Source organism: Dipodomys spectabilis, unplaced genomic scaffold (assembly GCF_019054845.1).
Source record: "Dipodomys spectabilis isolate Male_0828 unplaced genomic scaffold, ASM1905484v1 ptg000137l, whole genome shotgun sequence".
In the NCBI taxonomy this organism is placed as follows: domain Eukaryota; kingdom Metazoa; phylum Chordata; class Mammalia; order Rodentia; family Heteromyidae; genus Dipodomys; species Dipodomys spectabilis.
In genome coordinates, this window is record NW_024870814.1 from 8535560 (window position 1) to 8562912 (window position 27353).

At 40.0% G+C, this 27353-nt stretch overlaps 1 pseudogene and 1 gene segment (V, D, J or C); both read left to right on the forward strand.

The window, feature by feature from the left end:
* Positions 1-27353, forward strand: part of LOC122116716 — a 99713-nt pseudogene that overhangs the window by 25396 nt on the left and 46964 nt on the right.
* On the forward strand, positions 3936-25931 carry LOC122116774. The segment is given in 3 exon segments: positions 3936-4057; positions 4264-4517; positions 25857-25931. Coding segments are annotated over 3 exon segments (432 nt in total).

A 27353-nucleotide genomic window follows, 5' to 3' on the forward strand; every position in this document is an offset into this window, starting at 1 on the left:
AAATATTGCCCTTCAGTTTCCTACCATTGACAACATAGACTTGAGCTAAGGTGGTAGTCGCCAAGTGGACAAAGCATGTTAGAGACAACAACTAGCAAAGGCTTTATCCTTTGTGTTAGTGAATTAAACTGTGTGATGCTCATATGAAGAGGATTCTGAAGGAAGGGAAAAAAGAATTTCAGTTTTAAGAGAGAGCTAATTATCAGGTTGAAGATAAGCACAAAGGTGGGAAATTATACTTTTAGTAGTATATATAAATATCCTAGCAACTAGTTTTTATAAACTGGTGAACATTCTTTCATTGTTATTTCCATATGTATACCTATATATCTATAGATTAATGTCAGATTCATGCAAACATTCCCTCCAAAATTAATTGTGCTTGGTTTGAAATTAGGTCTTCAAACTTGCTAGGCTGGTATTTTTCCACTTGAGCCATGCATTTCAAACTATTTTATGCTTGCATTGTTGGTTGTTGAATATTATGGACTTTTTTTTATTGTAAAAATACTGTACAGAGGGGTTACAATTACATGGGAAAGATAATGAGTACATTTCTTATCAAGCATTGTAGCCTCCTCCTTTGTTTCCCCTTCCCCTCCCTTCCCATCCTACCCTCACTCCCCTACCCAATTCTCCCCCTCCCCCCGCCCTGCCACCCGCACCAAAGTTGTAAAGTTCGTTTTTGACCTAACGACTTCTACATCTTATTATTGCAATGGGTCCACCTGTATCCCTATTTAAACTATTTGTTTTTCACCTTCCCCTCCACAAATTATAACGATATCAAATACAGTGAAAGCAGGGGTTTTACTGTGGGGGAGGGACATACTAAGCAACAAAGAAATAATCTTATAAATGTGTTAGAAACAATCGCATGAAAGAAAAAAAACATTTGTATACTATCTTAGGGTTCATTTCCCTAACATCACCTTATCTGTCCTTTTCTGCTTGACTCAGACATATACTAGTTATTGCAAATAAGGGAAACCATGGGACCTATGTTTCTTTGGGCCTGGCTTACTTCACTTAATATAATTTTTTCCAAGTCTTTCCATTTCCTAACAAATGGGGCAATGTCATTATTTCTGATAGAGGCATTAAATTCCATTGTGTATATATACCACATCTTCTTGATCCATTCATCTACTGGAGGGCATCTGGGTTGGTACCATATGTTAGCTATAGTAAATAGTGCTGCAATAAACATAGTTGTGCTGGTAGCTTTAGTGTGGTCTTGTTTGTAAACATTTTGGTAAATGCCCAAAAGTGGGATTGCTGGGTCATAGGGGAGCTCTATGTGGAGTCTTTTGAGGAACCTCCATACTACTTTCCTAAGTGGTTGAACAAGTTTACACTCCTACCAACAATGCAGTAAGATTCCCTTCTGTCCATATCCCCTCCAGCATCTGTTGTTATTAGAGTTCTTGATTTTAGCCATTCTAATTGGGGTGAGGTGATATTTCAATGTTGTTTTGATTTGCATTTCTTTTATGGCTAGGAAGGTTGAGCATTTCTTCATGTGTCTATTGGCCATCCTTCTTTCCTCTTCAGAGAAGTTTCTTATAGACTTTTTAGCCCAGCTTGCTTTATAATCACAATTCTCTGGATTTCAGTTTTCTGAGTAGCTATCTAGAAGCCACTGGTACTTGAACAATATTTCTTTTTATTTATTAATTAATCTTCATATTTTAACTTATTGTGTCAGAACTGGGGCTTCAACTTAGGGCCTGAACAATGCCCCTTAGTATTTTTATTCAAGGTTGGCACCCTACCCCTTGAGCTATATTTCTGGCTTTTGTTCTGGTCAATGGAAGAGAAGGGTCTCATGGTCTTTCCTGCCAGGGATGGCCTAGAACCACATTCCTTAGATCTCAGTGTCATGAGTAGCTAGGATTACTGGTGTGAACCACTCTTGCCTGGCCAAAAGCATTCTAAAGAGGATGATATCTTGATATTATCAGGTGTAATGAACATTTATGGAATTTTTTTTTCCTGAATGGTCTTAGAGAATTCCTTCCCATGTCTATTCTTTCTTGTCAAGCATCTTATGCAGTCACAGTCATAATTCCACAGTTTAGGGATGGAAGATGGCTCAGTGGTAGAATGCTTGCCTCACATGCCTAAGGCCCTGGGTTTGATTCCTCAGCACCACATAAGCAGAATAAAGCTGGAAGTGGCGCTATGGCTCAAGTGGTAGGGTGCTATACCTCAGCTGAATTGCTGAGGGACAATGCCCAGGTCCAGAATTCAACCCCCATAACTGAGAAAAAATTCCACAGTTTACAAAGAAATTTCATTTATTAGAAATGTCTCAGGAGAGTGAGACCGGGCTTCTATGGGGGCTTCATCCAAAGTGGTCACTGCTGTGAGTGTATTGGTTCAGAGCTTGGAGGACATTAATTCCAGACATCTTACATTTAGAGATCAATCTGTGCTGTTTTCATCAACATATTTATGGTCCTTTGACATATTGAAGTGATGTTATATATCCACCTCACAATGGAAACCTGATTTGTGGAAAAGTAACAACTAAGGAGTCTGTCATGTTTTCTTCTAGTGTAAAAATTTCTGTGGATGATTTGATCTAGAAGAAACAGAGGTCTACACACACTGAGAAATGTAGTTATAGCTGACCTTTTTGGGTTTCTAAAACCTTATTTTGTATTTGTCTAAACTGAATGAGCAATATTACAGGAACAAAAGAAAGCAAAATTTAGCTCTTTGGAGAAGTCACAAAGCAAAATTGTAAAGCTCTGCTGAAGTCTAGAGGAAAAAGTAACTTGTTAGAACTGACTGTCTTGGGAGCATTAGTTCATATTCTTGGCCTTGAAATTGGTATCTTCCTCCATCATGGTATTTTTGGCTTTCTTATACTGTGGCAGGCCCCCTAATGAACAGTTCCTAGCTGAACTTTGAATCTTTTCTATGCTACAATATTTTTCAACTTGAAAAAATGATTGCAGAAAATTATCTTTGATATAAAAAGAGAGATCATATTGGTTAAATGAAACACTTAACATGCACATTGAGTAGTCACTGTTATTTCTGGTTTTATGCTTAAGGTTTAAGATTGCTTTGGAAAGAATATGCCCTGAAGCCAAGCACTGCTGATTTCTACGCTGATCAGGGGTAGGCAAGAGGATGAGGTATACAAGAGGAGTTTTGTTTGTCTTTGTTTTTGTTGTTGTTTGTAAGTTATAGGGCTTGAACTCATATCCTGAGGGCAGTCCCCATGCATTTTTGCTTGAGGTTAGTGCTCTACCATTGGGCCACAGCCCCATTTCTGTTGGTTGTGGGGCTTGAACTCTGGTCCTGGCCACTGTCTCTAAGCTCTTCAGCTCAAGGCTAGCTCTCTACCACTTGAGCCATAGTGCTGCTTCCATGAAGATTGAGGTTTGAAGCAGATATGGGAAGAAAAGTATGTTCCACTCAATCTCGAAAATAACCCTAAAAAAGTGGACTTTAGGCATGGTTAGACTGATGTAGCTCCAGAGAAGCTTGAATACAGAAGAAACATGAGTCTCTGACTTCAAACCCCAGTCCAAATTTGTCTCTTTTTTTGTGTCTCTCCCCATCTTTTCTTTGCACAAGTTTTCCTTCCTTCTTCTTTCCTTCTCCTCCATCCCTTTGTTGTTCTTGAATTTTTGTTTCTTTTTTATAGCATATTATTGTGTTTACCTCTATCTGATTGAGCTAATTTGCCTATCATTTCTGTAAAAGTCAAACTATATAATATTGTTTAACCCTGAAATTCTACTACTACTCCATCTAGTGGTTAGTAGTTTAGGTCTTTGAGATTGAGTTTAGAGCTTGTAAATTGTCTTTGCTCTTTTCTAGTTGCACTCTTGATTTGCATCAACTGCTTTCATAATCCACTGTTCTGGTTATTTGCTTTCTCCTATGCTGATTGCTTTGCATAAGCCCCTCCAGGCTGCTTGTCAGTTTTAATAAATGAGTCCTTCTGAATTGGGACCTGAGCTGCGTCTAGTGGACTGGGACAGCAAGATGGCAGCACAGACCCAGGTCCTTGTGCTCCTGTTCCTTTGGATGTCTGGTGAGATATTTGAAAATGTCACAATAAAAGTTTTTCTGCATTCCCGTTTGTAAACTAATATCTCTATAGAGATAAATATAGTGACATAACATTAGGGAGAGATTTTTATGACATAGTTCAATATTTATATCCATGTTATAACAGCTGTCTATCTGCTATCTGCCTGCTTATTTGTATGGATGATCATTGTGTATTCCTGTTTGCAGGTGGCTGTGCGGAAATTGTTGTTACTCAATCTCCAAGGTCCCTGGCTGTGTCTGCAGGAGAAAAGGTCACCATCAATTGCAAGTCCAGCCAGATTCTGTTATTATTTGGTAATAACTACTTGGCTTGGTATCAGCAGAAACTAGGAGAAGCTCCTAAGCTGCTCATATATGGGCCATCCATCCGGGCATCTAGAGTCCCTGAAAGGTTCATTGACGGTGGGTCTGGGACTGATTTCACACTCACCATCAGCAGCATAGAGGCTGAAGATATGGCAGATTATCACTGCCAACAGTCTCATAGCTACCCTCCCACAGTGCTTCAGCCTCCATCGTAAACCTCCTCCCCAGGCCATGGATCAGTGGGCCTTGCTGTGTGAACAGCTGCCTTCTCACACAGCCCTGAACTGGCATCCTTCCTGTCTGCCTGAGAGGTTGCATTTCAATATTTAGTGCTGGTAGGGTTTGCCGGGACCAGGAAATCATTCAGAGACCTGGTCTTTTTGTTTCCCTTTTTGAGGGAGATAATTGTAGAGAAAGATTGTAAGGTTGTCTGAGAGATATTGTTAGGAGTTTTTGTGTGACTGGTACCTGAATATTGCTCATGTTCAAGTGGCTGATGCAATGAAGTTAGTCTTAGTCTTTACTCTTTAGAGATAGATTTATTAGTAGTTTTTTTTTCATGTGTGTGTGTGTGTGTGTGTGTGTGTGTGTGTGTGTGTTTGTGTGTGTATGTTGTGTGTGTAAGTGTGCTGTTCCTGAGGCTTGAACTCAGGGCATAGGTGCTGTTCCTGAGCATTTTCTTTTCTTTTGTTGGGGCTAGTGGTCTACCACTTGAGGCATATGTTCACTTTTTTGTGGTTAAGTGAAGAGAAGAGTCTCATAGCCTTTATTTCTGGCAGGCTGCCTGGCAATTGACTTGCAGTCCTTAGATCTCAGCCTTCTGAGTAGTTAGGATTATGGGCAGGATCTATTGGTACTGGTAGATCTAGTGCTTCTGAGTAGATCAATTGTTTTTCTTCCCAACCTCCTTTAATCTTGGTTGTATCTACTTTGACCCTATTCCTTTATTTCTGGTCCTTTACTTCCCAATATTAAAACTAAATAGGTATCTTCTGAATTTATTTCCTTCCCAATATTAAGCCCTTGATCGCTTCTTTCAAAACCTTAGACATAGAAAATCATATTCCTAGTTCATTTCTTCTGTCCCTGCACCCTGTTTTCCAGCTGAGCATCTATGGTCAACTTCAAAGAAAATGCATCCCTGTTCTAACCCCTCACATCCTGTCCCTTTTATCTCCAAAACTACATTCCCCTCACACGACACCATCCCTCCGTGCCCCTCTTAAATTGTAAAGTTTGTTTTTAGACATAGCGTCTTGTACATATCATTGTTGCAATGGGTCAACCTGTATCCCTTTTTAAACAATTTGTTTTTTCCCTTCTGCTAAACAAATTATACCAACCTCAAATACAGTGAAAATAGGCATTATACCATGGGGGGAGGGACATACAAGCAACAAAAAAATCACGTGGTACATTATAAATACATTACAAACAAGAGCAAAAAAGAAAAAAACCCACTTGTGTCCTTATCTTGGGATTCATTTCACTTAACATCATCGTCTGTGACCTTTTCCGCTTGTCTCTGATACATACTAGTTGTTGCAAAAAAGGGAAATCATAGGACCTATTTTTCTTTGTGCCTGACTTACTTCACTTAATATAATTTTTCCCAAGTGTTTCCATTTCCTAACAAATGGGGCAATGTCATTCTTTTGTACACCAGTAGTTTCCAAGTGGACAAAGCATGTTAGAAAGAATGCTTAGCAAGACCTTTTCCTTGGACCTAGCAAGTTAAACTCTGTGATGCTCATGTGGAGAGAACTTGGCAGGAAGGAATACAAGAATTTTCTGCTTCAGCTAAAGAGTTAATTGCATAGTTTAAAACAAATGCAAAGGTGGGAAATTTCACTTTCAATTGTGATTACACAGTTCCTGGGAACTACAAACTAGTTCTGTGCACATTCTGTCATACTTATTTCCAGTTATGTCAGATTTGTATAAACCTCCTTCCCAGCAGCACAACTATATTACAGCATTATTCACTGTAGCTAAGATATGGGAAACCAAGCCAGATACCTCTCAGTAGTTGAATGGATCAAGATAATGTATATATATGTATATAATGGAATTCTATGCCACCATCAGAAAGAATGACACCACCCCATTTGTTAGGCAATGGAAAGTCTTGGAAAAATTATATTAAGTGAAGTAAGCCAGACACAAAGCAACATAAGTTCCATAGTTTTCTTTTTTTTTTTTGCAATAACTATTATATGTCTAGGATAATCTTACTAGCCAAGCAAAAAAGGTCAAAAGCTATGTAATATGACCATATAAGATGATGTTAAGCAGCATGCAGGCTGAAGATGTGGCAGATTATTACTGCCAACAGAATTATAACTTCCCTTTCACAGTGCTTCAGCCTCAATCACAAACCTCCTGTCCAGGCCATGGGTCAGTGAGCATTGCTGTGTGAACAGCTGCCTTCTCACACAGCCCTGAACTGGCATCCTTCCTCCCCGTGTGAGAGGGAGCATTTCTCCATTGAGTCCCGGTAGGGTTTGCAGGGACCAGGAAATCTTTCAGGTGCTTTTGCTTTTGTATCTTTCTTTGAGGGAGATAATTGTAGCAAATTATGGTAAGTTTGTCTGAGAGACATTGTTAGGAATTTTTATATTACAGGTACCTGAATATTTATCATGTTCAAATGGCTGATGCCATGAAGTTACTCTTTACTCTTTAGAAACAGATATAGTTGTGTGTATATGTGTGCATGTGAGTGCTATTCCTTAAGCTTGAACTCAGGGCCTGTGTGGTATTCCTGAACTGCTTTTCTTTTCTATTCTTTTCTTCTTTCTTTTATTGAAGACTAGTGCTCTTCTGGTTGAGTCATACATTTGCCTTTATTTTCTTGGTTAATTGAAGATATGAATTTCATGGACTTTCCCGCAGGTTGGGTTCCTTAGAGTTGCAATCCTCAGATCTTAGCCTTCTGAGTAGCTAGGATTACAGGCAGGAGCCATTGGTGCTGTTGGGTCTAGTGTTTCTGGATAGATCAATTCTTCTTCTCTCTTCTTCCTTTAATCCTACAGGCTTCTATTTTGCTCCTATTTCTCATTTTTTGTCTCATTTACTTCTTAATATTAAACCCCATCATTACCTGGATTCATTTATTTCCCAATATTAAGTCCATTATACCTTGTTTCAAAACCTGAAACACAGAAGTCCATATACCTAGTTTATTTCTTCTGTCTCTGCACCCTGTTCACCAGCTGAATGAACTTCTGTGGTCAATTTCAAACAAAAATACATCCCTATTCTATCTCGTCACATCCTGTTCTTTTTTCAGGTCTTTCAGTCATACTTTCTTTTAAAAATAATTTTTGAATTGTGCAATTTAATTACTAGATTTGTGTGACAGCATTTCCCATTAGATTTCCTCATCTTTGGTTAATTTTCTCTTTAGTTTATCCATGGGCACATCAGTCTAATATTGTTGTAGAAAGACAGTGAGGATCTTAGACTTACTATATGTTGAATTCCTTATGTAGTATGTCTTCAGAATAAGTTACTTGGTCAACATGAGATATTTCATTTCTTTCATTTTAATACTTTACAGAATGTTTAATTACATATAAACACATAACATAGTGTAATTACCCCCAATGTTACCAATTAGCATTTTCCAAACTCATTTCACCAAGTGATACTTGGCTTAAACAGTGTGAGCGTTTGTGTTTGGGTGCGTGCATGCATGCAAGCATGTGTATGTGTGTGTGTGTGTGTGTGTGTGTGTGTGTGTGTGTGTGTGTGTGTGTGTATGTAGGTTTTAGAGGTAATTAGGATGGGCATTTTCGTGTAAAGAAGATAAAAGACAAAGTCATCCTAATATTATTTCTCTATCGCTATCTGAAATCTTATGAGTTTTAGTTCCCGAAAAGATATCAGTAAACCCAAGGTGGGTGCTCTACATTGTTTCTTACATAAAAGCTTTTCAGTTGGGTGTTGGTGGCTTGACCAGTAATCCTTGTTACTTACAAGGCTTGGTGTGAGAATTGTGGTTCGAAGCCCCTCTACGTAGGAACATATGGGAGAATCTTATCTCAATTTAATCACCAAAAAGCTAGTATTGGAGCTGTGGCTCAAGTAGTAGAGTACTGTCCTTGAATGAAATAAGCTATGAGAGAGCTCATAGGTCCTGAGTTCAAGATACAGAACCGGTACACACACAGACACACACAGACACACACACACACACACACACACACACACACACACACACACAGGTACATCCGAATATCTCTTGTATTCCCTGTAAATATTTAAAATATGTACTCATTTTTAAAACTTTGTTAAAACTTATACATTCATTTAGTTATGTCTGGGACTTGATTTAAACAATCTTAAGAATGAAAACAACCTTGAATACAATGAAGGTAGTTTGAGTGGAAATGGGTACTAGATAATAGGAAATGGCTTTATATTTCCAGTCCTGGGGCTAGAACTCAGGGCCTGGGCACTGTCTCTGGCTAGCATACTACCACTTGAGCCACAGCTTCACTTCTGGCTTTTTGACAGTTAATTGGAGATAATGGTTCCATTGATTTTCCTGCCTGGGCTGTATCTCACCCTTCTGAGCAGCTAGAATTACAAGAATGAGATGTTACTAGATGGGAATTCCTTTTAAGTCTCAAGTGGTATGGCTGTTATTTAAAAAGTCATCATCAGTTAACAAAGTAGTGATATTTGGCTTAAACAGTGTGAGCGTTTGTGCTTGGGAGTATGCGTGCATGCAAGCATGTGCATGTGTGTGTATGTGTGTGTTGTGTGTATGTAGGTTTTAGAGGTAATTTAGATCCAACATGTAGGTGAAACGAGGTTGGAAAATGCTAATTGGTGACATTGGGGGTAATTAAACTATGTTATGTGTTTATATATAATTAAACATTCTGTAAAGTATTAAAATGAAAGGAATGAAATATCTCATGTTGACCAAGTAACTTATTCTGAAGTCAGTTGCAGTTATAAAACTTTGTCAGCACATCGCAGAGTAGGATAAGCCATGTGCCTACTTGAGTCATAGCTCAGCTTGCTAGCAACCAAGAACAGTGATTACATCTCTATCATCTATGCCTCTATCTCCTTATCTGCATCTATTCTACTTGTCTATCATTCTATCTCTGTATCTTTCTATCTCACAATCTATCAGCCACACACTATAAACACACACATCACACATGTTTATATTTACATATGTATATTTCCACCTATGTAGATTTAGAAAATTATTGTATTTATTTATTTTTTACAAGATGTTCTTTTCTGAGTATAATAACTAGTAATATTTCATGGCAATCAAATGTTTCCTTTCCCAATACCATTGTCCTTTAAAATAGCTTATCTAAGGTAGCTTTAAGGATTAGCTGTGGAATTTGATGTGTAGGAAAAAACTAAAGGTCTGTCTCTCAGCCAGCTTAGGGTAGAATCCTTTCTTCTCATAATCAGATAACATTACTACTTCTGAAACCATGGGAATATTTAACACAGTCTGTAATACATATATCCTAGGAAAGTCATGAAGTCTAACCTCAGTCAGTGGAAAAGGGAAAGTTTCCTTAATCAAAAGGATCACACTACCATGAAATTGGTGTCTATGTTGTTTAGCAATGTCTACGCTGGTGTGAATGATGGAGTTTACTACTGCTTCCAAGGTACACAATCTTACCCCTCTGATACAGGCCAGGGCAAAACCTCCCTGTGAATGGTAGCCAAGCTGTCCCAATGTGCTTCTTGTCTGGGGACCAGCAGAACAGTTGTGTAGTTCAGTATTCTGGACCAGCTGTGGATAGAATTTTATCATGTGCTTAAATAAAAATGTTATGCAGTATTTACATTTAACATATACTCACCCTATTATGTATTCAGATCATTTTTGGATTACTTACGATGCCTACTATAGAGTATAGATTATTTTTTGTCAGTCATGGGGCTTGAACTCTGGGCCTGGGGGCTGTACCTCAGCTCTTCAGCTCAAGGCTAGTGGTCTATCACTTGAGCCATAGTACCACTTCCATTTTCTGAGTGGTTTATTGAAGATAAGAGTCTGGTGGCCTTTCCTGCTGAGGCTGACTTTGAATGGTCATCCTCAGATCTCAGCCTCCTGAGTAGCTAGGATGACAGGCGAGAGCCACTTTGCCCGGCTACAGTATAGATCTTTAAACTATTTTTCAACATTTCTTAAAAATTGGCGTCAGTCAATTGTACAGGAGGTTTTATTTGGGTGGACCCATGACTGCAAGCAGTGGACCTTGATAGACTCTCTCCCTGCATCACTGTCCCTCCTTGCTCCCTTCCCAAATCAATCTTTGTGTCATTGCTCCATTGTCAAACATGTACATAAAGTATTTCCATCATATTGACTCTCATTCATCCTCTCCATTCACCCTCCCTTTTCCCACTTGTAATGACTATTTCTATTACTGTCATTTAAATTCTTAGTGTATGCTAATATTCAAATGGGCTTTAACCTAATATTTTTGCATACATACTACCCCGATGGGATTGCACCTCTCTCTTTTTGTCACATTCCCTAACCCTATTACCCTATTATTCCAGACTTCAGTCAACCCTATTTTGCTCTCTTTATCCACAGATGAAGTAGATTTAGATATTGTTCATCCTTTAACCTTATCTTTTCCATATCTAATCCTCTCCAACAGCCCTACTATGACATGTTTATTACTTATGTTCATTTATTATAAACATGTTATATGTCTCCCATATTTCTTTGTGCATTTACATGCACATTTATCTTTTAGGCTTAGCAAGCACACATGAGAGAAAGAATGTGAACCTGGCTTGCTTTGCTTAACATGAAGGCCCCAGATTTACCCACTTCTTTGCAAATGACACAATTTCATGTTCAGCCAGGCCAGGATCTATGGCAAAAGAAATTATAAGACTTTCCAAAGGCCTCTTGAGTCCCACACAGGTCAGGCACAGATTTCATTCTGAAAATCAGCAATGTCTACCCCTATGTGGATGCTGAGTTTACTATTGCTTCCAAGGTACACGATATCTTACACCTGTGGTACAGCCCAGGGCAAAACCTCCCTGTGAATGGTGGCCAAGCTGTCCCCATCTGCTTCTTATCTGGGGACTAGCAGAGCATTTGCTCTGAGCCTTTGTGAGGACAAGCTTGGGGAACTCAAAATATCAAACTGCAGCTGGGTTCTGTCCCACAAGGGCCTTGGCTCTATTCAATCACTTAGAATGAGCCAACATCAAGAACAGCCGCAGCAACAATAATTTCTTAAAAAATACTGGTGAGAATGAACTTTTTGCCTGTCCTGTGTTTGAATCATGATTCTCCTGATCTCCACCTCCAAAGGCTAGGCTTAGAGGCCCAAATCATCCCCCTTGGCCCCATATTCATCTTATACCCTACAAGATAATCTCCATATTGTCTGGGGAGCCAGTGTTAGTTTACAGGCAACTATTCATTTACACATTCCAGTGTGCATGTCTCCATATTGTTATGCCAAGGTCGCAGGACCCCCCACAAGAAGACCACTGAGAGTCAGACTCTACAGCTGTTTTATTTAAACAGGCTGCAGCTCGGTTCTAGTCCTACACTCCGACACAGCGGAGCCTAGGAGGAGAGCCCCAAGCTAAGGATTTGCAGGTCTTATAAAGACACACAATCAACCAGGTGTTTGGATTACCACCATGTGTCGCTTTGCTAGACAGAAACAAGCAACAAGTGGTCATTGCCTCATACTTTAACCTTTCATCCCTCCCTTGACTTATGGTCCTGAGCCACAATCTTGTAGCTCTGGTCCCAAACTAAACTCCAACAGCTCTTGATTTTGAATGAGTATATCAATAACAATCAGTCCATTTTTCTTTTCTTGAGGTGTATGTGGAGTGGTTGGATAGGATGCTTGGAGACTTCCCATGTTTCCCAACGGTCATCCAGGGCAAAGAGATCAGCCGGTCTGGCATGGGAGCAGTGGACCAAGCAGCAATACTATCCACATTAAGGACAGTAGGTATAGCCAGTAGCACCATGTAAGGTCCCTTCCACCATGGTTCCAGAGATCTCAAGTTGTGCCTTCGAATAAACACCCAGTCCCCTGGTTTAAACAAATGGGGGGCAGGAATAGAAGCAGAATCATATAATGCTCTAAGCTGGGGCCACATACTCTTATGCACCAGCTGTAAATAGTCAAGCTTACACAGAAATTCAGTATCATCCAAACCAGCAAGCAGTCTGAAGGCTAGGGATAATAGGTGGAAGGTGTCCATACATTATTTCAAAAGGAGTAAAGCCAAGCTGATAGGGTGAATTTCTTATTCTAAACAAGGCAAAAGGAAGGAGCGCTACCCAGTCTGCATCAGTCTCCAAGGCCAATTTAGTTAAGGTCTCTTTTAGAGTCAGATTCATTCTTTCTACCTGCCCAGAACTCTGGGGTCTATAAGCACAGTGCAATTTCCAGTACATCCCCAGTGCCATGGCTATTCCCTGACTTATTTTGAGATTAAGGCGGGTCCATTGTCTGACCCGATGGTAGATGGAAAGCCATACCTGGGTAGGATTTCTTCCAGAACCTTCTTAGCCATGATGTTCGCGGTCCCATGCTTTGTTGGGTAGGCTTCAACCCATCCTGAAAAATTGTCTACAAAAACTAGCAAATATTTATATCCAAATTTTCTGTGAAGTCTACTTCCCAATACATACCTGGCCTATCTCCACGGAGGCGAGCTCCTTTTGTAACCAGTTGATTGGGGGCATTGGTGAGCTGATAGGCTTTACAATTTTTAACAATGTCCTTAATGAGTTGATTTCCTTGCCTAATTTTTACTTCTGAGTGTCGGAGCAAGTCCTGCATTCTTCGGGTTCCCATGTGAGAGACCCGATGGATTCTCTTAAGAATCCCCTTGCCCAATCTTTGTGGCAAGATCAGTTTCCCCTCACCAGTTTTCCACCAGTCTTTGTTTCCTTCTCTGTCCAGAAGTTTATAGGCCATTGGAATTTTCTTTATCCACTCCAAGTCTTCTTGGGCATACTGAGGCTCAGGAGGCAAAGCTCGTGGCCCTGGGTCTACTAGAGTCCGTACTTCTGCTCTGGGCTGGAGGGCCGCCTCCTTAGCTGCCTGATTGGCCAAGTTATTTCCTTTGGTTATAGAATCAGTTCCCTTTTGATGGCCAGGGCAGTGTATAATGGCAGTATTTGCTGGTTCCCATATGGCCTGGATGAGGCTTAAAATTTCTTGTTTGTTTTTAGTAGTCTTTCCCTCAGCTGTCAGCAGCCCCCTCTCTTGGTAAACGGCTCCATGGACATGCACAGTGGCAAAAGCATACGGACTGTCCATGTAAATGGTTAGTCTCTTCCCTTTTCTCATTTGTAGGGCTTTTGTTAGTGCCACTAGCTCTGCTCTTTGTGAAGACGTTCCCTGGGGGGTGCTTCTGCCCACACTATCTCAGAGTCCATGGTGACTGCTGCTCCCACGTACCTTTTTCCATCTTGAATGAAACTGCTGCCATCTGTGAACCAGGTATGCTCAGTATGCGATAGTGGTGAGTCCAACAAGTCTGGCCTCTTTTCCTTAGCCCAGTCTCTCTTTTCAAGCTCAATTTCATGTTCACTGTCCTTCCTTTTCTGTCTTTGCTCCTCTGTCTCTCTCTTTTTGTAAACCTTTTCTGCCATGGCTACTAGATCCCTAATAGACTTTTCACCAAGTTTGTCTAGAGCCTGCAACTTTCGCTTTATGTCTGGTGCAGCTTGATTTTTTTGGCAAACATAATCATCTGAGCTGACTCCTGGGTCTCAAGATCATATGGGGTATATTGACTAAAAGCTTCCATGAGTCGCTCAAGATATGCTGCCAGATTTTCACTTCCTCCCTGTCTTACATCATAAACCTTGGCCATATTAGTAGGTCAGTGAGCCACCTCCTTGAGACCTGCCAACAGAGCCTGGCGATAGACAAGGAGTCGATCCCTATCTTCAACTGTATTGTAGTCCCATGTTGGTCGGATCTCAGGAAAATAGGCATCGATCAGGGCAGGATCCATGATGGGTGCTCCTGTCGGGCCAGGGAAGTGTTTCTGGGCTGCCTCTTGGATAAGGTCTCTCTCTTTGGTGGTAAAAAGGACCTGTAAAGGCTGATTAGTGGGCTGATGAGTAAAGAGAATAGTTCCAAGCAAATGAATTAAATCCTGGGGTTTCTCAGGAAAGGGGACATTTTGGGTCTGCCAATTGTATAGATCAGTGGTAGAAAATGGCCAATATTGGAGTTGCTGTTGACTATTTGCATCCACAGGACCTAAGGCGCATAAGGGAATAACAGCTGCATTAGAGAGCGGATTGATCCAATGGCATTGTCCAGTGACTGGGCCCTCAGAAACTTTAAGGGCAGGTGCCGAGGGTTCTATAGCTACCTCCTTCTCTTGATCATTCTCAGGTTCTGCAAAAAGAACCTGAGAAGGGGAGTGGGGGAGGAAACATTTCTTCTTCCAAGTTATCTCCCTGAAAAACCGGGGTGTACCTTTTCTTTTCTTCTTTCTCAGTTTCTTTTTGTAAGTCTAGGGGGGCTAGATGGAGTGGTGCCCATAGTTTCCAGTCCGGTCAGTCATACAATCCAAAAAACCCCCAAAACAATAAACAATACAAACAAACACACCCAGTCCTGAAAAAAAAGCTTCACATGGTGGGGTTCCAAGGACTCCCCCCTCACCCCCCCCCCCCCCCCCGCTCCACACTGGGATGTTTCCCAGTTCCTCCAGAGTTGTCATACAAGCGCATATGCTTCAACAACCCTTTAATAATCGGAGCGGCCCTCCTCACAAGGGAAAACAAAAGTAAACCAAACAACAGGACAAGACAAATGAACAAAGACAGCTCTGTTTTACCTTTGGAGTCTGAGGTCTCGGGGGTCTTTGGGGGGGAATCACAGGCGAGTACCCACTAATATGTTATGCCAAGGTTGCAGGACCCCCTCGCAAGAAGACCACCGAGAGTCAGACTCTACTGATTGTTTTATTTAAAAGGGCTGCAGCTCGGGCCTTGGTCTACACTCTGACACAGTGGAGCCTAGGAGGCGAGCCCCAAGCTAAGGAATTGCAGGTCTTATAATAGGCACACAATCAACCAGGTGTTTGGATTACTACCACATGTTGCTTTGTTAGACAGAAACAAGCAACAAGTGGTCACTGCCTCAAACTTTAAACTTTCACATATCTTCCTTTCTAATTGAGGAAACACAATCGTTCCATCAGCACCACTCATATAACAATGGAAGCTGTGATTTTTATTTTATTTTACAAATAGTATTTTCTTCTGCACCACTTTCTATTCTCTTTAACATTGTGGGTCCTCTCCCTTGAACAAGGCACGGATGCTATTTTGATGTGCTTGGGTCTTAATTCTTGAGAGCATTCCTTGCTGACCATCGCATCTTGAGTTTTGCCTTCTGTGGTACTCCTGGTCATCAGGGCCACAATGTCTGTCATGCATGTCATTCTCTAACATGTTATCCTTAGTGTATGATGAGGGCACAGACACCTTTTGCAAGCTTGCTTATGCCCTCATGATGGATTGGTAACCTGTGATTGAATCTAAGTTGCCAGTCAGTGACGATTCAGAGGACTTGGTGGTAGGCAACCCTTCCCATGGAATGTGCAGTGATGGAAATTACCATCCAGAAGGGATGTCTTCACTTCTCTTGTCTTTTCTTCCTCCTTGGTACTGAGTTTTGATCTCAGGGCCTGCTGCTCGCTAGACACTCTACCACTTGATCCAAGCTACCCTCAAGTCCTTTTTTGCTTCCGTTAATTTTTAGGTAAATTCTTTCATTATTGCTCAGAGTTGTCGAAGATCCTGCTACCTCAACTTCCTGCATAGCTGGAACTACAGATGTGTGCCAGTCAGTTTGTTTGCTGATATGGAGTCTTGCTAACCTTTTGCCTGGGCTGGACTTTAATTGCAATCGTCTTAACCTCATCCTCCTGTGTAGCTCGTATTACAGGTGTGAACCCACTCTGAGAGGCCCTCTGTGAGTTTTCTAGCAATGCAGGCCAGCCCTCCAGGGGTGATGGGTAGGAAGAGCAGAGTCTGTAGTGTCACATTATCCCCAGTGGATCCTCAAATATTGAGAACTCTAACTTTAAGTGCAACCATTATAAGCCATTTTCATGATTTTCCTTCTCTTACTTTCCCCAAGTAAAGTCATTTGTGTGTGTTTGTGATTTAGTTTCTATTTAAATTTTTAAAAAAGAACTGAGTTGGCAAGGTACAAAGTCCCCTCTAGAAGTCATCTGTTTCACCTTCCTATTTCTGTGAGAAAGTCTTTATAAGAAAAGAGGTCTTCCCCATTTCTTTGATGAACATTGATGCAAAACTTCTCAACAAAATTTTGGCCAACCGACTTCAACAATTCATCCAAAAAATCATACACCATGATCAAACAGGATTCATTTCAGGGATGCAAAGCTGGTTCAATATACGCAAATCAATTAATATTATTCATCACATCAACAGGAGCAAGAATAAGAACCACATGGTTATCTCAATAGACGCAGAAAAAGCATTTGACAAGATAATCAATTAATATTATTCATCACATCAACAGGAGCAAGAATAAGAACCACATGGTTATCTCAATAGACGCAGAAAAAGCATTCGACAAGATCCAACACCCCTTTATGATGAAGGCTTTGGAAAAATTAGGAATCCATGGAACATTCCTCAATACAATAAAGGCTGTATATGACAAACCTACAGCCAGCATTATACTCAATGGTGAAAAACTAAAGCCATTTCCTCTTAACTCAGGAACAAGACAAGGATGCCCACTCTCTCCACTTCTCTTCAATCTAGTATTAGAATGCCTAGCTCCAGCAATAAGACAAGATACAGACATAAAGGGGATCCAAATAGGGAAAGAAGAAATAAAACTCTCCCTCTTTGCAGATGACATGATCTTGTATTTAAAGAATCCCATAGACTCCACTCCCAAATTACTCAAGCTGATTCAAAACTTTGGCAAAGTAGCAGGTTATAAAATTAACCCCCCAAAATCAATGGCTTTTCTGTATGCCAACAATGAGAAAAGTGTGACTGAAATTAGGAAAGCAACTCCATTTGTAATAGCCCCACAAAAAATATAATACCTAGGAATTAACTTAACCAAAGAAGTGAAGGACCTCTATGATGAAAACTTTAAAATCTTGAAAAAGGAAATCAACACAAAACTTGAAAAATGTCAAAACCTCCCATGCTCCTGGATTGGAAAGATTAACATCGTGAAAATGGCAATACTTCCCAAGGCTATCTACAAATTCAACGCAATACCTATCAAAATTCCACCCTCATTCTTCAAGGAAATAGAAGAGGCAATCCAAAAATTCATATGGAACAATAAAAGACCCCGAATAGCAAAAACGCTCCTCAATGGAAAGAACACTGCTGGAGGAATATCAATACCAAATTTCAAACTCTACTATAAAGCCATAGTAATCAAAACAGCTTGGTATTGGCATAAGAACAGACCTCAGGACCAATGGAATAGAATTGAAAACCCAGAAATGAACCTACAGACCTATAGCCATCTAATCTTCGATAAGGGAGCTAAAACAATAGAATGGAAGACAGACAGCCTCTTCAGTAAATGGTGCTGGCAAAACTAAAGCTAGATCCTTATATATCACCCTGCACCAGAATCAACTCCAAATGGATCAAAGACCTTGAACTCAAAGCAGACACTCTGAAAACATTACAGGATGGAATAGGAGAAACCCTGGGTCTCCTTGGCTCAGGCCGAAATTTTCTGAATAGAGACCCGGAAACACAACAAATCAAAGAAAGGTTGGACAAATGCGATTGCATAAGGTTGCAGAGCTTCTGCAGGGCAAATGACATAGCTAGCAAGATCAATAGAAAGCCCACGGATTGGGAGAATATCTTTACTAGCCATACAACGGACAAGGGTCTCATATCTAAAATATACTTGGAACTCAAAAAATTAAACCACTCAACAACAAATCCTCAAAGAAACAACTGCCCAATAAGTAAGTGGGCGAAAGACTTAAAGAGAAGCTTCTCTGAAGAAGAAAGAAGGATGGCCAATAGACACATGAAGAAATGTTCAACATCCCTAGCCATAAAAGAAATGCAAATCAAAACAACATTGAGATATCACCTCACTCCAGTTAGAACAGCAAAAATCAAGAACTCTAACAACAACAGATGCTGGAGGGGATGTGGACAGAAAGGAACCTTACTTCATTGTTGGTGGGAATGTAAACTTGTTCAACCACTTTGGAAAGCAGTATGGAGGTTCCTCAAAAGACTTCACATAGAACTCCCCTATGGCCCAGCAATCCCACTTTTGGGCATTTACCCTAATGTTTACAAAAAAGACCACACTAAAGCTACCAGCACAACTATGTTTATTGCAGCATTATTTACCATACCTAAGATCTGGAACCAACCCAGATGCCCCTCAGTAGATGAATGGATCAAGAAAATGTGGTATATATAAACAATGGAATTCTATGCCTCCATCAGAAAGAATGACATTTCCTCATTTGTTAGGAAATGGAAAGGCTTGGAAAAAATTATATTAAGTGAAGCAAGCCAGGCCCAAAGAAACATAGGTCCCATGGTTTCCCTTATTTGCAATATCTAGTATAGGTATGAGTCAAGCGGAAAAAATCAGAGAATGTGATGTTAGGAAAACGAACCCTCAAATATGTATTTTAATGTTTTTGTTTCTTTCATGCATGTGTTTCTAACGCATTTATAAGATTATTTCTTTGTTGCTTTGTATGTCCCTCCCCCACAGTGTAACCCCTGCTTTCACTATATTTGATGTTAGTATAACATGTGGATTAGACGGGGACAAACAAGTCGTTTAAGGATTCAGGTGGACCTGTTGCAACAATGAGAAGTACAAAATGTCATGTCAAAACCAGCTTTACAATGTCGGTGTGGGGGGAGGGGAGGGGGGTATGATTGGGTGGGGGGGAGGGGGGAGGCTGGGAAGGGAGGTGAAGGGTAAACAAAGGAGGAGGCTGCAATGCTTGGTAAGAAATGTATGCATTATCCTGCCCATGTAATTGTAACCCCTCTGTACACTATATTCTCAAATAAAATAAAATAAAATTTAAAAAAAAATAAAAAAGAAAAGAGGTCTTCAACTTCTCTGGAACCTTCCTTTGGATTAGTCTTGTCACAAATGCTATGGGGAGTGTGTTGTAGCTGACCATGAATTGGGCTTTGTTGAGTATACTGGAGCTTGAACTCAGGGCCTGGATACTGCCTCTTAGCTTTTTCAATCATGGTTGGCACTGAGTCCATCGAGCTATACCTCCATTTCTGGCTTTTTCCTGGTTAATTGGAGATAAGAGTCTCATGGACTTTCCTGCCTGGGCTGGCTTACATCCATATTCCTCAGATCTCAGCCTCCTGAGCAGCCAGGATTACAGGTATGAGCCACTGGTACCTAATCAAAAATATATCTTAAGAGAAGAACATCTTGCTTTCATCAGATGTAATGAATACTTATGACATGTTTTCCTCCTCTGAATGAACTTAGAAAAATCCTTCCCATATTGCAGTCTTTTCCATTGTCATGGGTATTAGGCAGTTACCAGATTTGAAAAAGAGACTCATTTAAAAAAAAATCATGGAATGCAGGCCTTTATTATCTTAGGGCAATTTGAATCAAGGACTGGGCTTCCCAGATGGTCACTGTGGTGACAGTGTTGGGTCAGAGCTGGGAGGACATTAATTCCTGACTTCCTGTCTTTAGAGCTTTGAGAGAGCAATTTGTGTTGTGATTTGTAGGACGACAGAACTATTATGGAGTCTGTCATATTTCCTTTTAGTATAGAAATAACTCTGTGGATGGCTTTATCCAGAAGATACAGAAGATTCTCTAAACATAGTGAAAAGCAGTTATGTTTATAGCTGACATCTGCCCCTGGAACATAGCCATAAAGACAAAGTGGACAGATCAAGACCTTCTTCACAGTCAACCTGTGTGGGTTCATATGTGTCATCTTAACTTCATGGGTGGTATAAATAAGAGGACTGCAGTTCATGTCAGTCCAGGCAAAATATAAGTCCTTAATAAAAATAATATTTGGAAATCTAACATCCTCAGGATACTGTTGACTGGGTCAATGTCATTGAACTGATGTAGATAGAAGTCTCAGGTATTTGAAAATTATATTTATTCTTGTAGTCTCTGCTATGAGGTCTAGAGTAGGTGAGGTAAGTAATACATTTTCCTTGCATTCAATATAGGGTTGTGCTTGGTGAATAAGGAAGTGTCACTGGACAATGTACAATGGTTTATGACTATTCTATCAACACTCAGGGAGATCTGAAATTCATGAGCAGCCTACGTTATATGGTGAGTTATGTTAAAAATAACGAACCAAACAAAACCAACATAAGGAAAGAAAACAAGAATATTATTGGTGAGTGTATTGTGGGTGTAAGGTGTTTGAACTATAATTTGATTTGAAGCCGTTTGTTTTGTTGTCTTTCTGGTACTGTGTGTAGTTCCTGGATGACAGCTATGCCATCAGCTAGCAGTGAAAACCTTCGTGTACTCGCCATGTATAACATGGCTTCTGAGGAGTCTGTGACTATAGGTGGAAGCAGGTGGTGGGATGGTGGATCCAAATGATGGGAAGAGCACTAGAAATCAAGTTTGATGAACTAAGCCAATTTTCTGAGTGGACTTGTTTTATTATATGAAAATGATGGGACAGGTCCTTCATGGATGTGATATTCTGAGTTGCTGAAACCAGTTATTGTGCTAAATAACTTATGAAGGGCAAAATATGCAAGGTATTTTGAAAGAGGACAGATGAGGAACAGTAATTCTCTGAACCCCAAGATAAGGACTCAAATTGTTTTTCTTTCTCGCGATTGTTTCTAACATATTTATTAGATGATTTTTTTTTGTTTCTTTGTATGTCCCTCCCCCTCGGTAGAACCCCTGTTTTCACTGTATTTAATGTTGGTATAATTTGTGGAAGGAAGGGAAAACACAAATTGTTTAAATAGGGATACAGGTGAACCGATTGCGACAATGAGATGTACAAGACTTTATGTTGAGAAATGAACATTACATTTGAAGTGGGAAGGGGGGCAGGGAGATGGGAGGGAAGGGATGGTAAGGGGAAAAAAAAGGAGGAGGCAACAATGCTTGATAAGAAATGTCATTATTACCTTTGTCTTGTAATTGTAATCCCTCTGTACAGTATTTTCACAATAAAAAAACTTATTAATAATAATAAAAAAGAAATGATGTTAAAAAAATTCTCCCTAGAGTTTGATGTTCACAATGCTGACCAGCAGGGGGCAGCAAGGGACAACATTCCCCCTCCACTGCTCTCTCTCCCCCTCCTGTGCTAGGGTTCAACTCAAGACCTCTTGCTGCTGCTCTTCTCTTACTTGACTTTTCAGTTGAGGGCTGGCACTCTGCCAATTGAGCCATGCCTCCACCTCCACCTTTTTCCTGTTTTCTTGGTGATTAGTGATTTTCAGATTAGTTTACCAGGACTGGCTACAAACTGTGCATTCTCAAATCTCAGCTTCCCAGGTTAAGCCACTGGTGTCTCCCGTATTTGCTTTTATAATTTGTTTTGTAAAGTTTTTATTTTGTGAACCATTAACTTTCCAAACCTTTTATAAGTTATTTAGAAAATACTTTATTAGTTTCTCCAATTGAACCCACGTAGATAAGACCTTACCTATTTAATACAATGTGTTTATCTCTGTACAAATAACTTTCCAAATCTTTGACTTGCTCAATGAGATTGTGAACCTCTTCCTGAAAATATGTGGACCATTTAATATCAGCCTTCCATGAATCAAAAATTTAAATTCTTCAACATATCAATATTACATTTCAAAACCTTCTGCAATGGCGTTTTTTTTTTTTACAAACAGTGTCTTGTCTCTGGGATATCATTCAGAGTTCATTTCCTATGGAGTTAGTTGCCCCTCCTCTGGGTTCCTGCTAGTTGTTCCTTTTCTTTTTCACTTCTCAATAATGTATAGCTTCCAAGGCCCAGCCTGCTTTCATTTATATACAATATTGTTTAATGATTGCTCTGTGTCCCAATTTTGTACCTCCAGTTCAGACTGGTTCCTTGAATTTCAGAATTGCACATTCACAGACACTTAAGGTATATTTTCAGTTGGAGGTCTCAAAATTCTAATTAAAGGCCAGATTCTCATCTGTCCTCCAAATTTGTTTTCTGTTGGCTTCCCTTTCCCAGTAAACATCATTCTAAATTCTGTGTTTTCCAAGTTCACACATGCAGTGGTCATCTTTGAATTTTTTCTTTAACCACTTCATCTGTAATATGCCAGTAGATAACTGTATTTGTTCTACTTTCAAAGCATGATGAGCTCTGACTATCTTTCAGCACAGTCATCGAGGGGTTAAAAGCCTGAGTAGGCAGATGTATTTTAATGTGGCTATGCTTTTCAAGGGAAGTTAAAATGGGTCATATATATGTACATATATATATATATATATATATATTCAAACGGGACACACATAGACACATTAAAGGTTTTCACAGTCCCTAAATTATTTGATAATTATATGGTGTCCCTGTGATGAAATCTTCACTCCTTGTCTTCCTACCCTACATTTTAGAGGTAGTCATGGCCCTTTAAGATTTCCAGAATTAAGTAACTTGTTTTCCTACTGGAGTTTCCACATATCATGAGGGTAGGGTTGAGTTGATGACAACACTGTATAACTCTTGAACTAGTAGATTTTCTTTTGCATGCAGAAGTTAAAGGACCAAGCGAGCATGAACCTAATAGATACTGGAGAGTCATCATGAAGAATTATCCATATATTTATTGGTGGATTTCCATTCATTGCTGTGAGTTAAATCTCTGAGTCCTGTGTCCTTGCCATGGTAGTTATGGTAGTGGATTCAGGAATATCTGTTTTTCTTTTCAATTTTAATTAGAGTTTCATGAGTAAAATAATGAGTACATTTCTTATCCAGTGTTGTCAGGAGTATCTTGATCACCAAATTGTATTTCCTTGCATGTGGATGTTGTGTGAGTCAGGGATCTTGTCACAAGTCACAGAAACCAGCCCCAGCAGTTGTAAATATAAAAGAAATTTGTGAGAAATATATTGGAAAAAAGAACAGAATTGGAACTAGGTAAATGGAGTGCATGAGTGGAGAGAGATGGGGACAATGATGAAATGGGAGACATTGTTCAAAATGCACTGTTAATCTGACATGTTAAATTGAAACTCCCTTATACAACACCTTCAAGAAGATAAAATAAATAAAAAGAAACAGAAAGAGAAGCAGAGAAGTACAGTTATACTTGTTCTCATGCTTGTTGGATTTCTGTTACAGTGACTAACACCATTTATGAAGAGTTAAAAAGGTCTATTTTGGCTCATGGTTTTGGAGGTTCCAGTTGGCTGTTTGCATGCAAGAGGGTGATGGGAGACTGCAAACAAATGGGGAAATGATGTTCAACCCTGAAGTGATTTTCCAAGTGTTTTAAATTTATATTTTCATTATGCAGTGGAAATTTTAACGTATCTCATTGTAACTGACAAGACAGGGATATCATGGGAAATGAAAAAAAAAAAACCACATACACTTTTCACTCCTTGCACTCAACTTTTGTCTTGTGCATTCATGTTTGAGGTTGTGATAAATCATATCATTTCCTCAAATATCATAGCTTAACACCAATGTATCTTTCTCTTGCATCATTCTAGACAAGGATTTGACCACAGGGTCCAGGAATGGGGCCTGTGTCCCAAATTTTCTTAAGGATTCAGTCAGAGTACAATAATGTTGTATTTGTGACATCTGCCAAACAAGAGCCCCTCAGGTGCTGCTAATTTTCTTTTTTTCCTTCCTTCCTTCCTTCCTTCCTTCCTTCCTTCCTTCCTTCCTTCCTTCCTTCCTTCCTTCCTTCCTTCCTTCCTTCCTTCCTTCTTTCCTTCTTCTCTCCCTCTTGTCTCTTTCTTTATTTCTCTTTCTTTCTTTCTTTCTTTCTTTCTTTCTTTCTTTCTTTCTTTCTTTCTTTCTTTCTTTCTTTCTTTCTTTCTTTCTTTCTTTCTTTCTTCCTTTCTTTCTCTCTCTCATTCTCTTTCTCTCATTCTCTTTCTGTCTCTCTCCTTCCTGTCTTTCTGTCTTTCTTTCTCTGTCTCTCTTTTGCCTTTTCTCCCTTCTTTCTTTCTTTTCCTCTTTCCTTTTTATTTCTTTACTCCCTACTGCCACCCTACTTCCTTCCTTCCTCCTTGTTTTATTTTTTCCAGCATGATTTGTTTTTATTAAGATTTTTATCTGAGGAATTTAGCAATTAGGATATAGAGTGATTTTGGAATATTGAATCCATTTCAAATTCTCTGAGTGGCTTCTCACTAATCCATCTAGAAGACTAGGTTAAAAAAGCTTTTAAGTTACTCTCATAACTCTAAATTGGTGTCTGTGTGTTTTCTAGTCACACAGTTACACTGTCTGTGTTGGTATCGTTGGGATCCTGCATCAGGTATGTTCACAGCCCACTGCCCACACAGTTGCTTCCTTACTTCCTGACTGTTTTGCATGGGCCCCTGGAGGCTTGTTTCAGCTGTGCAGGTTTTATATGTGAGACTTTGCCATGAGCAGGGAGCTGCATCAGGCAGGCAGGAGCAAGAAGATGAGCTTGAGAAGCCAGGTCCTCATCCCCCTGCTTCTCTGGGTGTCTGGTGAGAACTTATCTGCTGTGATGCATTTAGTACCTTTTGTAGAACTGAAAAATGTCTTGAATGGAAGCGAGAAGATTTTCTTTGTTCTTGTTTCTGTTCTTTTTTCTTGTTTGTTTATCTGTCTTTGGGAGGGTAAAGGGGGACACAGAAATGGAGGGACAAAGTGTAAACAAATGCAGCAGTGATACTCATGAGATAATATGTGGAACTATTCAACTTGTGGGTGGGGGATGAGAGGAAAATACTGGGAAAGATTGAGGGATGCAGTGACATTGTCCAAAAAGAAATGTACCTGTTATCTGATTTATGTAACTGTTACCCCTCTGTAATCACCTTTATAATTACAATACTAAATGAAAAAAATGTAATAAGAAATGGCAATCTCCAGTATGGAAACAATAACATACTGACTTATAATACAATTAGAAGGTGCATTTTAGTGGTGTGTTTCAATGTGTACATGATGAGATTTGAATGTGTGTGCATGTATGAAGGACCATGGTACATTTGTGAATGTAGGTGTCCATGGGGACATCATAATGACACAGTCTCCACGCTCTCTGGCTGTGTCAGTAGGGGAAAGGGCCACTATGAACTGCAAGTCCAGTCAGAATGTGAACAACCACATAGTCTGGTACCAGCAGAAAGCAGGGCAGGCTCCTGAACAGCTTATTTATGGTGCATCCACTCGTCCATCTGGTATCCCTGAGGGATTCATTTGCAGTGGGTCTGGGGCAGACTACTCTCACTATCAGCAACATGCAGGCTGATGATGTGGCAGATTATTACTGTCAACAGTATTATAACTACCCTCCCATAGGGCTTCAGCCTTGATCACAAACCTCCTCCCTAGCCATGGGTCATTAGGCCATACTGTCTGAACAACACCCCTGTCAGTGCTCTGTTCAGCCTCCAAGTGACTGTGCACACAGTACTATGGACACACTGAGGTGATCCCTGCCTCCCTCCATCCCTCCCTCCCTCTCTCTCTCTCTCTCTCTCTCTCTCTCTTCCTTCCTTCCTTCCTTCCTTCCTTCCTTCCTTCCTTCCTTCCTTCCTTCCTTCCTTCCTTCCTTCCTTCCTTCCTTCTTTTCTTCCCTTTTTTTTTTTTTTGTGTTTTTTGTTTCTTTTTTTATGTTTTTGTGGTGTGTGTTGTGTGTTTTGGGGTTATTTGTCTTTGTTGTTGCTTAGAGAGAGATCTTTTTCTTTCCTTGTTTCCTCCTTCTTTCCTTCCTTCCTTCTTCTTTCCTTTTGTTACATTTCTTTCTTTATGTGTATGATGTTCCTTGAATTTGAACACAGGCCTGGGCAGTATTCCTGAGCTTTTTCATTTTTTACCTCAAAGATGGTGTTTTCCCCTTGAGTCATATCCTCACTTTTTGGTGGTTATTGAAGATAAGAGTCTCATGGAATTTCCTGCCCAGGCTGGCCGGGTTTGAACTGCAATGCTCAGATCACTACCTTCGGAGTAGCTAGGATTATAGGCGGAATTACTGGCGTTAGTGTCTTTAGTGTGTCTGGATAGGTCAATTCTTCTTGTCTCCCTGACCCTCTTTAATTCTGGATGCTTCCATTTTGATCCTATTACTTACTTTTCTGGTCTCTTCTGTTTTTCAGTATTAACTCCAATTATTTTCTGAATTAATTTCCATTCCAATATTAAGCCCCTGATCCCTTGTTTCAAAAGCTCAAACAGAGAATGCATATTCCTAGTTAGTCTCTCCTTTCCTGCACCCCATGTTCCAGATACAATGGGTTTAGATACTGTTCATCCTTTAAATTCCTCTTTTCTTCTTTCAATCCTCGCCTACAATCCCACACTTCCACATACATTTATTACATATGTTCATAAATTACAAACATGTCATGCATGTCCCATATTTTTTTGTGTGTTTACATGCATAGTTATCTTTTAGGTTTAGCAAGCACAAATGACAGAAAGCATATGACTGTCCTTCTGAATATGGCTTGCTTTGTTTACTATGAAGGACCCAGATCTGCTCATTTCTCTGCAAATGACTGAATTTCATATGAGGTCAGGCCAGGCTCTATGGCAAATTATTTATAAGACTTCCCAAAGGACTCTTGAATCCCACACAGGTCAGGCACAGATTTCACTCTGGAAATCATGTCCACCCTGCTGAGGATGCTGGAGTTTACTGCTGCTTCCAAGGTCCACAATAACTTACCTGTGTGGTACAGCCCAGAGCAAAAACCTCCCTCAGTGGAGGGGCCCAGCTGTCCCCATGTGTGGCT